Below are 15,715 nucleotides of genomic sequence, written 5' to 3' on the forward strand. Positions count from 1 at the left end.
ACAAAGAAATCCTATATTAGGATTTTTACATTTTTTAAAATGTTTTAATACCACTACCAAAGTAGCATTTATACGTTGAAGTCAACATTAAAACATAAAATAAGATTGAAAGTGCCGTAGAGTTTAGAAAACTGTATTAAGCTAAATTCAGCTCTGGTACAGCAGATAATACTTACATATACAAGGAATTAATTTCTTTTTTTTGCCTCTTAAAATTATTCATTATACAATTCTACAGCCAATTCCTTATATTTCTAACATGGCAGTCAGAAACTAAACTGCTACTGACTTTTGATGCAAGCAGGATAAGACTGTCAGAGGTGAAGAAAAAGTACTTTCCGTAACTAGCACAGAATGTTCAGAACTGACAACTGAGTGAACGCTATGACTTAGAAAATATGATAGTTTACATCTAATTTGCATAGCCCTTTATGCAGTGCAAGTGCGTGGCAGTGCAAGTGCTTGATTCTTCCAAGGTTTTGGGGCTTTTTTAAACACTCATGATAGAAACTGTGCTCCAGAATCAAAGCTACAAAATGCAAACAAATACAGTGAATTCACCTGAATCTGCTAAACAGAAACAGTTCCTTTGTGAGAAGTACAAACCACTTGCGATAAAGTATGGCATACTGATAGTGAGAGCAAACCATGGCAATGTAAACATTAGCATTAGCTGTTCTGCATTTCTTCTCAAATATCTAGCAAATTTATTGGTCCACTGATGCTGAAAGTAGGAACAGATTCTCATTTAATCCTTCCGAAATGATAGGTGTACTGCCTGTACTCCAGAGAGGAAAGGAAGGAGCAATTGCATCATCTCTCTGGGACCAAACTATAAAACTACTGCCTACTGCATTTCATGGTCTCTGTAATTCATAGCTATCAATCCTTCATCTTTTCAAGCCATTTTCAGCAATACAAAATCTGTGACGTACTGACACTTAAGGACAAATATAATGGAAAACTAATTTGAATTAATCTGTAAGCAAATAACAATGGTCAATCTAAAAACTTTTAAGCTCTCTGAAATTGTTACCTCCTTAAAGCTTGTCACCATACTCCAGTAAAGGAGTATTCTCCTCTAACTGAAAGAGTGTAAGAAGAACCTGGGTTAGCAGATGGATTGAAAGTAACATCCTAATTCCAGCAACCTTGCACATAAAATCAGTGCAACACTCATGTTTTCCCACAAGAATATGAATTTTTGCAATTCTGGAAGTGAATTACAGATATATGTTTAACTGTTGGAAGCAAAAGATTGTTTCTGAGCTGCTTGGTTTTTGGTTTATGGTTTTTGTTTTCTTTTGTTGTTGTTTTTTTTTTAAAGATTTTGAAAGGAACTGAAAAGCAGCAGCAGGAACAGTCTTAGACCAGTTCCAACAGCTATTGGCAAAGCACAGCTAGACAAATTCAACTGATGTTATACTGTAACTTTCAACCTCTTGGGTACCAAACAGTGTCCCTAAAGGGTCAGTAAAAAATTAATAAACAATAAAATAAAATTAGGTGGAGCTAAACTGATCTAACAGCAAGCAGCCACTGGAAGGGATGGTCCTACCCTCTCTTCTTCCTACTAGGATATGTACCCTTGCCTCTTCCCCTGGATCAGGTTGAGTGATGAAGCAGACCATAGTTAGTCATTTCAGCTGGTTGGTCTGGCAGAAAATATCCCTAGGGGAAAAAAACAAAAAAAATCCCTTAAGTAGCTGAATTGATTTAACATGCAACGTCAGGACTGCTAGCTCAGATACATGGGATGGGGAACCTGGAGAAGGAGGGATGAGAGGGAGAAATAAGACTGCCTGTTTCCACACAACTCAGTACTTCATTATCTTAGCTGTAACGTGAAACCACATCTGAAAGCACCTTCTTCCTGTCTGGTAGGCTTCAATTGGCTACACAGTAGTCTGTGCTCCACTGAAAAAAAATAGGGGGGGGTGACTTTACAACTAAGAAAAACGAATTTAAAAAAAGAAAAAAGGCCAGTGGATGGAGAGTCTATCACTTTTCCGTTAACTTTCAGCCTTGCTCTCAAAGGGAACAGGGAAAAGAATCAGACAAGGCAAAGCCATATTTCCATTTTTCCTGTACTTCTTGCTGTAGAAAAAAAAAAAACAACGGTGTACCCACCTTCATATAAATAGCTTCTCATAAAAAGAAGCTATGCTGACAGAAAAGGGCAGTTTAACCTGACAAAAAAAAAGGCCACTTCTAAACACTCAACACGATTCACCTCTAAGGCACTTCCCAGCACCAGGAAGAGAAGTCTCTAGAAGTACTTTTGGTCTCTGCGAGACACCCGGCCGAAGGCTGGAGGCGGGCGGCGCTAAACACCGGACACTTCAACTTCCAGGCAGCAGCCCCCTCCTGCCCAACGGCGGCCTTGCACGGGTGACCCCCCCCCCGCGACACCCATGGCCGCCACCGCCCCGCTCCTGCCTCCCCTCACACAGCTTCGCGCCTCCGCTCGCGCGTCGGCGCGCGAGATACGGCGCCCACCTCCCCTCCCCGCCCCGCCCCGGCGCCGCGCGCACGCGCCCAGCAGCCCCTCCCTCGCCGCTTGTTTTGGAGGCGCGCGTGGTCCTCTCCCATTGGGCGCGCGCGCGGACTACGGTTCCCGGGATGCTGCGCGGCTGCCGGAGGAGCGGGCGCTTAGGCGGGGGGGCGGCGGCGGCTGCGCGAGAGAGGACCGTGCGCGCGCGCCTTGTCGGTGCTGTGGCGGCGGCAGCGCGCGGGCAGGTTGAGGTGAGCGCGGCGCCCCCGCCCGACGGTTCCCGCCGCAGGCAGGAGCGGCCGCGCCGGGCGGAGACGCTGCCACTGCCGCCGACCCTCGGTTCGTCGCTCTCCTTCCTGTGGCGGCTGCGGAGCGGCGGGGCGAGGGCCGCCCTCCCCCGTCAGCCGCGGCGGGCGGAGCGGCGGCAGCAGCAGCAGCAGCATGAGCGGCGGCGGTGCCGTCCGGAGCACAGCGGCGAGGGCACGGTTGGCGGCGCGGCTGCTGGCGGTGCTCGGCTGCGTCCTGACAGCGGAGGCCCAGGTAGGAGCCAGCGGCGGATGGGACGATGCGGCAGGCTCCCCTCATGGTGGGGGGGGGGGGGGGAGGCGTGGGGAGGGAAGAGGGTGGCCGGGCAGGGATGCCCCAGCGGCTTCGGGTAGGGCTGCGGACCCCCGCCTGAGGGGAAGGAGAGCGGAGGACCTCCCTGTCGCGGGCTGGAGGAAACGGTGAGGGCGCTTCGGAGGGTCGTGGGGGAGAGCGAGGGCAGCTTCGGGTCGTGTCCTGTGCAGCCTTCCCGGCGGGGAGGTCTGGGGATCCCTCGCTGAAGTCCGTAGCCCGCGTCCTGCCTATTCGGAACTCTGCGGTTGCTGCTTGCCGGGATCCGGCCCGGGGCCGGGTGCCTCCGGTCTGTTAGGGGAGAAGTTGTTTGACCTGGGAACCACCGGTAGGACCCTTATATAACGGTCCAGCCACACAGAGCAGTTGTTTAATCCAGGTAACACTGCTTGCTGTCTGTAGGGTGTCGCGTTGAAGAGCTCTGGGCTGGATCGTACCCTTGGCTTTAGGCAGAAACTTCGGTGTCCTTACGAAGTCGATGAGAAGCCATATGTTCGAGTGGCAATATCACTGCCCGGGCTTGGCTTGCGTTTAGGTGGTCTCTGTTTGCCCACATTACAGAGAAGGATGAGAATGCTCCTTCTTTCTGTAAACTGCCTTCACAGCTTCAGAAGGACAAGTGTCTGTAGTTGGGAGTTTGCTGTTCATCAGCAGTATGACCGTGACTGAAGTAACAGCTGGTGTCAAGTAGGGAAGGATTTCAGCTGGGCCAAAGACATTAGAGTGAGTTTATATGGAAATACGATGTCCATGTGAAGCAAAGTTTGTCTTCGGTATCTGATTATTATTATATTTTCTAAATTTCCGCTTTGTATAATGTGCTATGTTGTAAGTGACCGTTCAAGGCAGTAACTAGAGTAGTCTAGCATAGATAGTTTTTATTGCAGAGGGGTTTTTTTGTTGTAAGTTGAGGTTTTCTCAGTTTAAAAATCCATTATTTTAGTAGCTATTTTAGCGTAACTAAATGCTAACTGAATTGGGACTCTTAAAGAAGCCATTAACAAACTGGCATGGTTTTCTTACGACGCTTGGCAGAGAGATTGGTTGTTGCTGTTTCATAAAATTGTTAACGTGTTGTATTCAGAGTTTAAATACTTAGAGTTTGACGTGGGCAGGGAAAAGATAAGCTAGCCTTTAGTTCTTGGAGTCATATTACCTATAGCTTTTCTCTCATTCTGTAGCTATGGCAAAGTAAAACATTAAGGAACAAAAGAAGGCGTCCCAGGTGGTCTTCTAATTGTTGAAGCAATTAAAGTACAACCACCTGATAACACTAATAAGGTTATTTGTATGAATAGACTGCTTGTTAGTATATGCATTTATTCAGGTTTTTCTTAATGCTTAAGTGCTAAATACATTTCTCTCCGGATTTCATAAGGAGAAACTGATGCAGGTTGGACGTTGACCTTTTCTTCTCCAAGATAAATCAGCCTTTCAGAAGAAAAGTTAGAAGTTTAACAACTCCAGTACAGCTCTGATATCTGTACAAGAACTAAACTAGATTTGTCAATAGATGGAAATACTCTGGTAAGCATATTGGAAATACAGAAGAAATAGTAGCTATTCAATGCCAGATGACTTCTTGAACACAAATGATAGGAGGCTAATGCTCTTAGAGTTTATCGTAGAGTTCAAAGTAATTAACAGATGAAAAGAAATCTTGATACCTGGCCATTGTAATAAAAGTTGTGATAACTTACAGTATAGTTTGCCTCTATATTTGCAGACTAAGATAACTAGTATAGTTCAATTAAAAAAAGGCAGAATACCAGTTGTGTGAATAAGAAAGTAGGTCTTGCAATACTTAATTTTAACTGTGTAAAACACTGTTCTTATTTTGATGTCTCCAGTTTGAAAAAGAATTTACTGGAAGATCCAGCTGTCGACAAAAATGAAAGAATTTTCTGCATGTTCTTAGAGTGTTTCATCATTACACAAGTGACAGCACTGAAGATTACACCTGGACTTATTAAAAAACTCTAACTGGTGTACTTGAAGCCTGTGTTGCTGTTGTATTAGTGTGCTATGAACTGACTCCACTGATGTGCAGTATTGGCGTTTCATATGTGCTGTCAAACCATTTTATAAATTGTGGTTTGGTACAGATATAGCATAGTTTAATTTTAGAGCATGCTTTCCAAGGAAACATTGATTTTGCTATTTTATGTATACAGGGAGCTAACCATTCCAGTTTCAAAGACATTGTGAGAAAGAAATAGAGAATTTCATTTGCTTGCTCTTGTTACTCTATATTAATTTTTCTCTTAATTTCTTAGACTAGTTCCTAGTTTTTGGGGAGGGTTTATTTCTGAAACGTCCTCATGTTCTAAGTAAACTGTACTGCATTTTGAAAGATGTTCTTAGAATCAATATTTTATCAGACATCTGGCAAAGGTGTGACCTCTGTTAGTTTGCCATCTTAGTTGAATAAAAAGACTGCAGCTTTTTATTTTTCCATGGGGATTTGACACTGAGTGTAACTACCGTGTGTTTATTTGGAACATTTTCCCCTGAAAAAGTGGTTTCAGTTCTGCATGGATGGTAAAAGTATTTTTGTAAGCAGTGGATAGCTTCATGAGGTGGTCACCAAAATAGTTTCCTACACTTAATTTTCTGAGTACAAAGAAAATTTCTTGGATCTTTCCTACCGCTTTCAGCTTAATAAATTATTGCTCTTCACATAATGTTTATCCTGTTTATACAGTTTAATAATATTTGAGCAAAATGTTCAGAGTTATCTTTTTGCCTTTTTATATTATAATGAAGTGTACTGCTGTTTGTTTTGTGATATGGTGTTACCTGTAAAGACTGCAAAATTAATTTCTGCCTATGTGTGACCGATAAGAAAATTTGAAATTTTTAATGAAATAATTATAGATTAAAATGCATGGGGGTTTTATTTCTGTAAGTATCAGTAATGACAACTTTTGTCTTCTGACTTTGAAATGGCAGCCATGTGGGCTGTGAGCTTTCTTGGCGTTGTGAAAAACTTGTAATTGCACATAGGCTCTTTCATAGCTGTTCGCCCAGGTTTGAAGTTGGATAACATTAACAAGGCAAGCATAACTGCGTGGAAGACTTCGGGTAAAGTAACTTGCCTTAAATGAGTTTTACTTCATTGCCGTATCTAGTCTGCAGAATTGTGACAGTCTATTTGGTGCCTCAGGAAAAGTAGGATCTATATAAGGTGAATTTTCTATTTAGATGCTTTATTGCCATACCCTCACCTCTTTATTCTCACAGGGGGGTGGAGGAAATCCATTTTCCAGGCCTCCGTTATGCTTCATAAAAGAGCAGAAGCCTACAATTCGGTTTCTAGTCACTCTTTTACATCAAGCTTGGTTATATAAGGGTATCTCTTCTGTAAAGTAGTGGAGTGATTTATCATGCATAAAACAGATTAGATGATTTCATAATCTCATCTGCATGAAATCTGTGGAGAAAAAAAGAAGCCACAAAATATTTTTTGTCTGCTTTTGCACGTAACCTTTTAGTAGTTAGAAGTTCTTCTAAGCCCATGCGAGATACAAGATGTGTGGGCTTTCTTATTTTGTATGCTTTTTAAGGCCATCATGTATGTCAATGAATTTCCTGGTAGTTAACAGCAGTGTTTGGTTCCATTCCCTTAGATATGGTTTGAAGCCTTCAAACTTAGTTTTGAAAGGCCTTTCAAACATGTTTGTAGTTGTTTAAGGAGCTATGCTTAGGAGTAGTTAGTTTAGATTTAATGAAATCTATCATACAAGTGTTCACAGAATCACACTTTCAGTGTTCCCACCGTTCACTAAGACGCCATCAGGGTCTCAGCAAAAGCGTTGCCGTAGCTTAGTCTGCTAAGTTAGTTGGGCCTGGCCTCTCTGCTACTTGCACAGACAGTCCTGCTTTCCTCTCCTGTGCTGGCAGTAGTGCTCCTGCACTTGTGTGCACTCCTTTTCGTAGAGGTGGTCTTAAGCTAGTGCAGTACCTTGAACCAGCTTGCTGTCCTGGTGCAAGAAGAGGGATGAGACCTGCAAAGTTCAGACTTGGTTTCGCAATAGATTTACAGTCTTACAATATAAGTGCCTGCACCTGATTTTCCTAGTATTGATTTGTAGAATTTAACTGTGAAGTTACTAACTTCTTGGGCATAAAAGTACCTATTCCCCTTTCTTCCACACCTCTAAAGAAACTAGGTGGAAGTGTTCTTACACTTTGAGAAGAATTATAAAAATAAGTTGACAATGCATGATTGTGGGGGTTTTTAGGCAATTCAGCTAATGAGTGTTTGATGGGAGAATACTTGGTGTGCAACTCTGATGTACTAATATACCGTGTGTTTGTAGTTTGGAAAATCTTGCTGCTCATTCTGCAGAAGGTTCTATATGCTGAATCTGTCAACAAATTTCAGGGCTGAAAGTGTTAATATGGCTAACACTGATACAGCATTGCATTTGGAAGTGGACTTGCGCTCAAAAGAATTGCTAAGGTCTGTTATTTTCTAACTCTGAGTGTGTAAGGTATGTTGTAGAATATTTTAATGATGAGAGAAATTATTTGCTATGGAACTGCATTTCACTAGTATTTCTTTTGACTGCCATCTTTTTCTCTTTAGAGGATTTTTCTGTAGTTAATATTGCATTTCTTGATTAAAAATAGATTTTTTATATATTTTTTCATAGCTCACAGGAGTCCTAGATGATTGTTTATGTGACATAGAAAGCATCGATGACTTCAATACTTTCAAGATCTTCCCCAAAATACAGAAACTGCAAGAACGTGATTACTTCAGATATTACAAGGTACAATTAGAATGGTATTTTCCTGAATAATTTAAATAAAATCCAGAAAATATAGGGAGGGTTACATATCGTATCAACTTGTCTATATTAAGTTGTCTTTTAGAAGTCCACAGCTCTTTAATTTGGTTGTAGCAAGTTTTCAGTCCCTGACAGATATGTTAGTAATAAGTCGTGTTTGCTGTGTTAATCCTGGAGTCAGTGACAGTAAATCATGACTGCTTTCATTCAACTGATAAGTGGTAATTTTAAAGGCAGTATCTTTGTACTGCTGCATCTAGAAAAGGATTGTATATTAGCAACTTTCTGACAGCGTGCAGTACTTGTCTTCTAAGAAATGTGCGTAATTTGAAATGGAAATATTGCAATGATTTCCTTATAAGTTGCTGTCTTAGTTCTGATTTTAGTGTTTGCCATGTAGAGAACCATTATTCCTTTGAAAAATAGGTAAAAATATTCAATTTTCAAGTAGTATGTAATATCACTTTTTTTATGACTTTAAACACTTTTTTCTCTGTATTAGAATCTGAGGAGCAAAATAAGACTTGGAAGCCTGATACTTCTGTTTTCAGATATGCATAGCTTGAAAATGAGGTTGCATTGTGACTGAGCTAATCAGATGGTTGCCTGCCACTGGAAAAAGGAGGTTATACTCCTTTAGGGCAGACTGTCCTGCCCCTTCCCTACTTTTAGCTCTTGGGCTTGTCCAACTGTGCATTAGGGCAATGCATCTCTTTAACCTGGTAGATATTTAGTTTGGATGTTTGGGTTTGGTTGCTGGATTTGGGTGGCATTTTTTTGTTTGTTTGTTTTTCCCCATGATGTAGCAAGTTATCTAGCTGATCTAGAATCAGACAAGTATTAAACTCATGGAAGATGGGGTTATGAATATGAGGAAGGAGAAAAAAAGTGCTAGAATCTTCCCTTTCTAGTCTAAGAAAGCAGTAATGTGTAACTTCACCCTGAATCTCCTCCTGCTACATGATACAGTTGTAGCGTCACTTTTCAGGAGAAACAACATACCTACAACTTCAGTAATAATACATCACATAGTAGCAGTAATTAGATTCTCCAGAGGCAACAGAAAGATACAAAACAAAGTATTTGCAGAAGAGGAGCAACAGGTATACAAGGTTTTATACAACAGTAATTTCATCCTGCAAATTTAGAGCTAATCTTCATTTCAACAGCAGTTCTGCAGATCATACTTTAATGGTGTGTTGCAATCCTACCTCATCTTTAATACTGATCTTCCCAATAGATGGGTAATTACAAAGGCCAGCGTGCAGTCCACCCATCACCACACATTATTTAGTACTTCCAGTTGTGACAGGGAAGAATTTGTGTTGAACAAGCAAACTGAGTAAGTCAGAATATTTTTCACTCTTTACCCTCTGAAAAAGCAACAGAGTTTTTCTGATGTCCCTGCAGAGAATCATGGAAGTGCTATTAAGCTCATAGGTGGATGTGAAAATTGTGAGGGTAGGCAATGATCATCTAGGTCAACTACAGTGTAGCTAAATACTGAATAAGCACGGGGGGTGTACTTGTTCTGGGAGTGAAAACACTCCTACTCTGAAGTAATTTAATTTGTAATAGGAATTTGGATCATGAACTTTTGTAAGTACAGTCACAGTATTCCCATTGTGTTACTAGTTCAACGACCATAAAAGAACTCAAACTTTAATGTGTAATACTGAATGGATTAGAGAGTTTTTATTTAAAGGCCGAAGAAAACTGTCTTTTTAAAGTCTTGCTGAAATTGTGCTAGGTGGTTTCTAGGTGGTTAGTGGAACACTTCTTAATGAAAGAAATAAAGGAATAAAAAGTTTTGTCTCTGTGTAGTTTTATACATCAAAACACACAAACTATGGAAGCCTCATGATAAGGAATCTAACTTCTAATCTGTAACTCTATCGTTTAGAGTATTGAATAGTACTCTGAACGACAATAATGAAATCTAATACTTCAGACCCTGAAGAAAGTAGAAGGATGTTCTATGTAGTCAGTGCATGATTGGTATCGATTAAAGTACAAGTGCAATACAACCTCAGTTCATCGCAGAAGTGTGTGCACGCGCTGGTTTTTAGTGCTCTTGAATCATTCTGGGACTAGCATATCTTGATTTGCAGATGTTTTTTCTGAATTAATCTGCAGTTTAGACAGCAGTATTCTTTTATTTAGTGTTCCTATGTGTAAGAACAGTAACTGCCTAGTTACTTGTATCTTCCTAAGTGTGTTAGCATTTTTTATTGTTAGAGTTTACTTTGAAGTAATCCACCTTTGTAATCTAACTATGTTAGCTGGTCTTTTTTTTTTGGTAGAAATTGGTGGGAGGGGCATGTTTTATATACTAGGTGTTATTGTGAAGGTGATGTAAAATGTAACACTTCCCTGTGCTTTATTTAAAAAAAAAAAAAAAAAAAAAAAGATGAGTGAGCAAGTACAAAAAAAACCCTAAAATTTCACTTTTTCTAGGGATGATGTTTGTGGATTGAATAGAGGAAATGGGGGGGTAAAGGCAACGTAAAATCTCTGTTTTTAATGTATCTGTGCTAGCATGGCTTGAACTGTAACTAGAAGATAGTTGTCATCACTCCTAAGAAGTCATACCATCTGCTTAATGTCTTGTTAAGTTTTTTTGACTGAGGAATCTCTCTAACATTTTAAAGCTGAATTTATAATTCCCAGTCATGCTGAATAAGTACATCAAAATGGAAACCTGGAAAACAGTCTTTCCTTCAGAAGTTATATAGCAGTTAACTTTGTATGCGTGTTTTGAAAATACAGAAAGAACTTACTTGCTGAAAGGTTTGGTAGTGGAATTTAGTGTAATAAAGGGCAGTTGAACAAGTCAAACATTAAGTTTTGCTCTTTGGGGATCTTTTGTGGTATTGACAGAACATTTGAAGAGGGAATTCTTTTTGTTTTGCTTTAATTTGGGTACCTAGTGCCACAGAACAATTTATCCTTCAAGTATTAAAGGTTGTTTCTTTACTTCTGGTACATAGTTTTGATTTTTGTTAGCTGTCAAAATCAAGAGAATAGATTGGAGGGATAGTAAAATCTGGCTATAATTCATCTCAGATTCTTCATATTGTGCCTGCTTTGTGTCAGAGGCATATTGATCTAGTTTTCCTTATCCTTAGTATATTATGTGTAATACTGGGGAAAAAAATTGAATTTTATTAATTTTTTTTATTGCTGAGGCTCTGGTTTGACATTCAATGAATGTAGCCATTGGGCTTCTATTACTGTATTCCCCCCCAAAACACGCCACTTAAAGCAAATCACTGATCCAGTATAAATGTATTCTGCCAGTTAAATGTGTTCAAAGCATAAAGGCTTTTTTTTAATGGAATAATTGTTCAAGACGGCTCAGTGATTTCGGGTTTTCTCCAGATTAAAAGATTGAGTAGTAGGTTTCTTTTATCATAGCAGGAACCCTTCAGGTACCACACGCAGTGGACTCCAAGTTCATCAGAGCGTGGGATTTCAGAGTCTGGTTGCCAGTTCTTTGCCTAAGGGGCTGCTCTGGCACTACTGTACTAGGTGCTTAAGCTTTGTTTCCTGTCTATGTTTCTCCTTCTGTAAAGTGAAAGTATAGGATATAAATCAAATAAATTGGAAAAAAGTTCCTACATGTAAGGGGAAAACATGTTTTTCTGAACACTAAATTGATGAAGTGTTTAGTCTCAATCTTTTAAGCTATTGGGTAAGAATACTGTTCTTTATAATGTGTGACTATTAATTTACTGTACAGCTTGTATGTATTTTTTTCCATAAGCTAGCATAAGGATTAGTTTTCTGGTTTAAGATTTATAGATTTAAGTAATTTTTATAAGCACATTTATAATTCTTAAATTTTTGTGTTGAAACTGCTCTAAGGCCTGATGCCATCCTTGGGGTATTAGGCTTAATATTACAGTGCATTTTATAGAACTCTTGCTGTGTCTGACTACAGAATCAAATTCAGTATCTGCAACACTTTCAAATAAGTAGTGATACATCAAATCATTCAAGATGTACTTTGTTGGATATAAGTAGTGACTTCAGTTGAATTTCTTCATGAGTAGTATTTATCAACTGAAGAAAACTAGTACAAGCTGGGCTAAAGGAAAACAAAGTAGAAGAATAGAAGTAATTTTTTGTTTGTGTGGGGTTTTTTTTACTTTGAAAGTTTTTTTAAAACTGACTTTTTATCTGGAAAATAGTGGTTGCTACTGAGGATCAATGCTTCATATTTTATTTGTAAGGTTAGACTTCAAAGATGGTGTACTTATGCAGTATTTCTGGTTGATCATGCAGGAAAACCTTTAGTCTGTAGTCTTCAGTTTAGGAGTGATGAGATCAGAGTGGTTTTTATCACTAATGTTTGTTAGTATGTATAAGGCTAATGTAGAAAGCTAGGATTTTTATTGTTTTTCTTCACTGACTTTCACATTGACAATCCAAGGGAAGTGTAGTAAAATGTTTGAATCTCTTGCCGTGTAGTGTATACTGATATATGTGGTACTCCCTGCCTTTATTATGCCATTTGATGACAAACAGGAGCACTAATCATCACAGGATTTGCTGGTACATGTTTCTGAAGTGGGTTTTCTTCACTATTTATATTTGTACTATATCAGCTCTCTAATTTGAGGCCATTATGATACTCATTCTTCCTTGGCTAGCTATGATGTGTAGTAATGATTGCCTGTTTTTATTGCTTGAAATCCAAAATCATCCAGGCACTTACTTGAATTAGTAAACTTGTGCACTAGTCTGCCCTCCATCAAATGTATTTTCTTGATCAGTATAGTACAACTGTAAGTACAACCATTTTAGAGCTGCATATGTCTGATTTGCCTTCTTTTTGGTAGTTTATTTACTGCTTTGAAGTTGTATGAGTAGTGAGAGATTTAATTTGTGCTTTAATACACTATGTGTTTGTGTCCACTGGAGACCATTATCACTAACAATTCCACTGCAGCAAGCTTTAGCTTATATACTCAGAAGGAGAGTAGTTAAAAGAAACCAACTGACCAACAAAAGCCCCCCAAACTTAAAGTACTAAATTTAACCCTTTTTTCCTTTGTATCCTCTCCCCTTTAATTTGGAAGGATTTCCTGATACTGAGAGCTCTTACTTTTAAAGTTGCCTTATGTAAGCGTTGATTGTTAACTTTTGGGTTTGTATTTTAGGTCAACCTGAAGAGACCATGCCCATTTTGGGCTGATGATGGCCATTGTTCTATCAAAGATTGTCATGTAGAGCCTTGTCCTGAGGTATGGATCAAATAATATAAAATAGAAAAAGGTTGTTTGGTTAAAAAGCTTGCTAATTTGCAGTGGCTAATACTATACTAACAACATTTCCTAATGAGAACTTAAATTTAAATAAAAGAGTGACAATAAAATTATTTTCCATTTCAAAAGTAGAAATACAACCAAAGTGTTTTAAGGTCTTAGTCATTTTACAAATAAAACAAATAACTTTTCTAACCTCTGCCACTGTTTTGGATATAACATGTTGAGAAGGTAAAGGAGCAAGTTAATTATTTAAAAATAAGTTTGCTTTGACCTCTGTAGCGATTATATTAACTTGTAGATTTTAATCAAGCATAATCATTTCTATGAACAGTGTAAAAACTGTGTTTTGGTTTTTGTTTTTTAGAGCAAAATACCTGTTGGAATTAAGGCTGGGAGCTCTAATAAAGTAAGTAGTTACTTATTTTCTAAGTTATTTCTGGGGTTTTTGGGTTTTGTTGTTTTTTTCATTTTTTTTAAATCTTAACATTACAGTAGCTGTGTGACTCTCTATTACAAACCTTCAGTCTTGGCATAGTGATGAAATTAACGTAACTAATCAGTTCCTGCATGTGGCTTTACATTTTTACTTTCATGTATAATAGTGTTTCTGACATAGCTGATACTGTCATATCATCCTGAATCTGTCATAGCTTGAGAGCTGGTGCAGACTGAATCAGTGAATGACCAGGAACAGCAGTACATGGCCACAGAATGCCTGATGCAAAATTCTTTGTTCATTTCTGAGTACAGGCCACCTTCTATAAAGCCGTAGGCTAAGATGCACAAATGCAGTAGCAGTACAGTCTTTTGTAAGAATCATGTATAACCACAACCTCTAATATTAAAAGAACCTGAATGATTACATGTAGTTTTGCCATGTCTAATCTTGAACAGGTCATGAGTCTAAAGATGATTTGGTCATTAGCCTAAAGACAATTTAGGCTGAAGTGGTCAGTGCAAGCTTAAGTAGTCAGTCTGTGCTGTTGGCTTTTGCTTCCTTCTATCCAAGCCATCCTTCCTAGATCAGCAAGTGATCTTAGCAAAGCCAAAAAAGTGAAGAGGGTATATATGCCTAGAAGAGAGGTCAGAGCAGAAAGACAAACAACCCTCCCCCACCCCCAAATCCCAAACACAGTGGCCAAGAGTAAGGACTTTTAGCAGTTGCTGGGATAATGGTGCCCAAATGAGACCTTCCTGTTGAGTGCCTTGGCTGTGTTGTAGACTCATACTTACTCTTACTTAACTATCATATCTCCATCCTCCCCAGTACTTTCCACCTCTTACTTAACTATCATACCTCCATCTTCCCCAGTACTTTCCACCTCACAGGGCAGCCATAGTTGCTGCTTGCCTCACCTGCGTGTAGTTCACCACGTCATAAATGACCGTTGGCATTAGGTTTAGACTTTATGCCAAGAAAGATTACCAATGATAGCTGAGAGGAATACTCCATCGTGAATTTATGACTTCTGTGTACTGCTGGCATTAACAGTGCAGACAAGTCTGTCCAAGATTTAGCTTGGTTCCAAGAGGAAGTCTTGCATCCTGTTTATACGTATGTTGTTAAGTTTACTCTGAAGTAAAGTGTGCCACTTCATTTAAAGGTTTCTGGTGATCAGAGAAGAAACATATTTCTCACTAACATGACTTCAATGTCAGTCATTCACCATTTCAGCACAAGCAGCAGTAGTTGTTCTGGGAAAACTTTGACACTATCTGGGCAGAAGATCTTGAGTTTTAGCTGGATAATCTGCTGCCAGTTCTTTTTCATTGACTCTGTTATCTTACAAGCTTGATTGTAGAGAAACTGACTCCTGGAATGCTGTAATGTCTCCTAAAGAGGCATTTTAAGACTTTAAAGACTGTTTTAGAAATGATTCTTCTAGTAGGCCTTTGAGTTTCCTGATTGATTAATCTTGAGAGCCATAAGTAAGATGTTGTTAAGATACTTCACATGAACGTATTGAATTAGACTTCGGAAGTGGAAAATCAGCCACCTTCTGCTTTCACCACAATAAAGAAAATGGGATAGCTTCTTTGGGAAGCTATCTCTTGCTGGTATACTTGCTGCAGTTGTTTCCTTTGAATTGCCTTGTGGGTTGTTGCAACCAGCTACAGTAGTGAAAGTTGGGCAATTCTGCACCTTTAATCTGTAGTAGATCAAAGTCACTAATATCTGCTGCTTCTCTGTCAGAAAATGAAATAACTTCTGCAGGAAAGTTGTCATCGGGACTGACGTGAATCTTACCTACACCATTTTCTTACTTCTCAGGATTCAGTTAAATATCTTTCTTGGAGCCAATTAAAAACTGACAAACTCATTTAATGTCCCTTTTAAGGAAACAACAAACTCAGTTAGTATGAATGTTTTGTTTCAAGGACTATGCAAGTACTGTGCTATTATCCTGTGCTTGGTCTATTTGGAAAAGTCCTGCATCTTGTGGATTATCCTTAAAGTATTGGTTTAAAAAAAAGAAAAGGAATTTTTTTTCCTTTGGGGACATACGTATCCAGTTTCTCTCTTTCATCCTGATAGT

The 15,715-nt window shown here is 39.2% G+C and overlaps 1 protein-coding gene across 1 annotated transcript in view; it reads left to right on the forward strand.

The window, feature by feature from the left end:
* Positions 1 to 2,663: 2,663 nt before the first annotated feature.
* ERO1B (endoplasmic reticulum oxidoreductase 1 beta) overlaps positions 2,664 to 15,715 on the forward strand; it is a 32,797-nt gene continuing 19,745 nt past the window's right edge. Inside the window, exons 1-4 of the mRNA XM_052805286.1 lie at positions 2,664 to 3,034; positions 7,768 to 7,887; positions 13,071 to 13,154; positions 13,543 to 13,584. Coding sequence (XP_052661246.1) covers positions 2,936 to 3,034; positions 7,768 to 7,887; positions 13,071 to 13,154; positions 13,543 to 13,584 — 345 coding nt within the window. The 5' untranslated portion in view covers positions 2,664 to 2,935. The remainder of the gene's footprint in view (positions 3,035 to 7,767; positions 7,888 to 13,070; positions 13,155 to 13,542; positions 13,585 to 15,715) is intronic.

This window comes from Harpia harpyja, chromosome 13 (genome assembly GCF_026419915.1).
Source record: "Harpia harpyja isolate bHarHar1 chromosome 13, bHarHar1 primary haplotype, whole genome shotgun sequence".
NCBI classification, from domain to species: Eukaryota; Metazoa; Chordata; class Aves; order Accipitriformes; family Accipitridae; genus Harpia; species Harpia harpyja.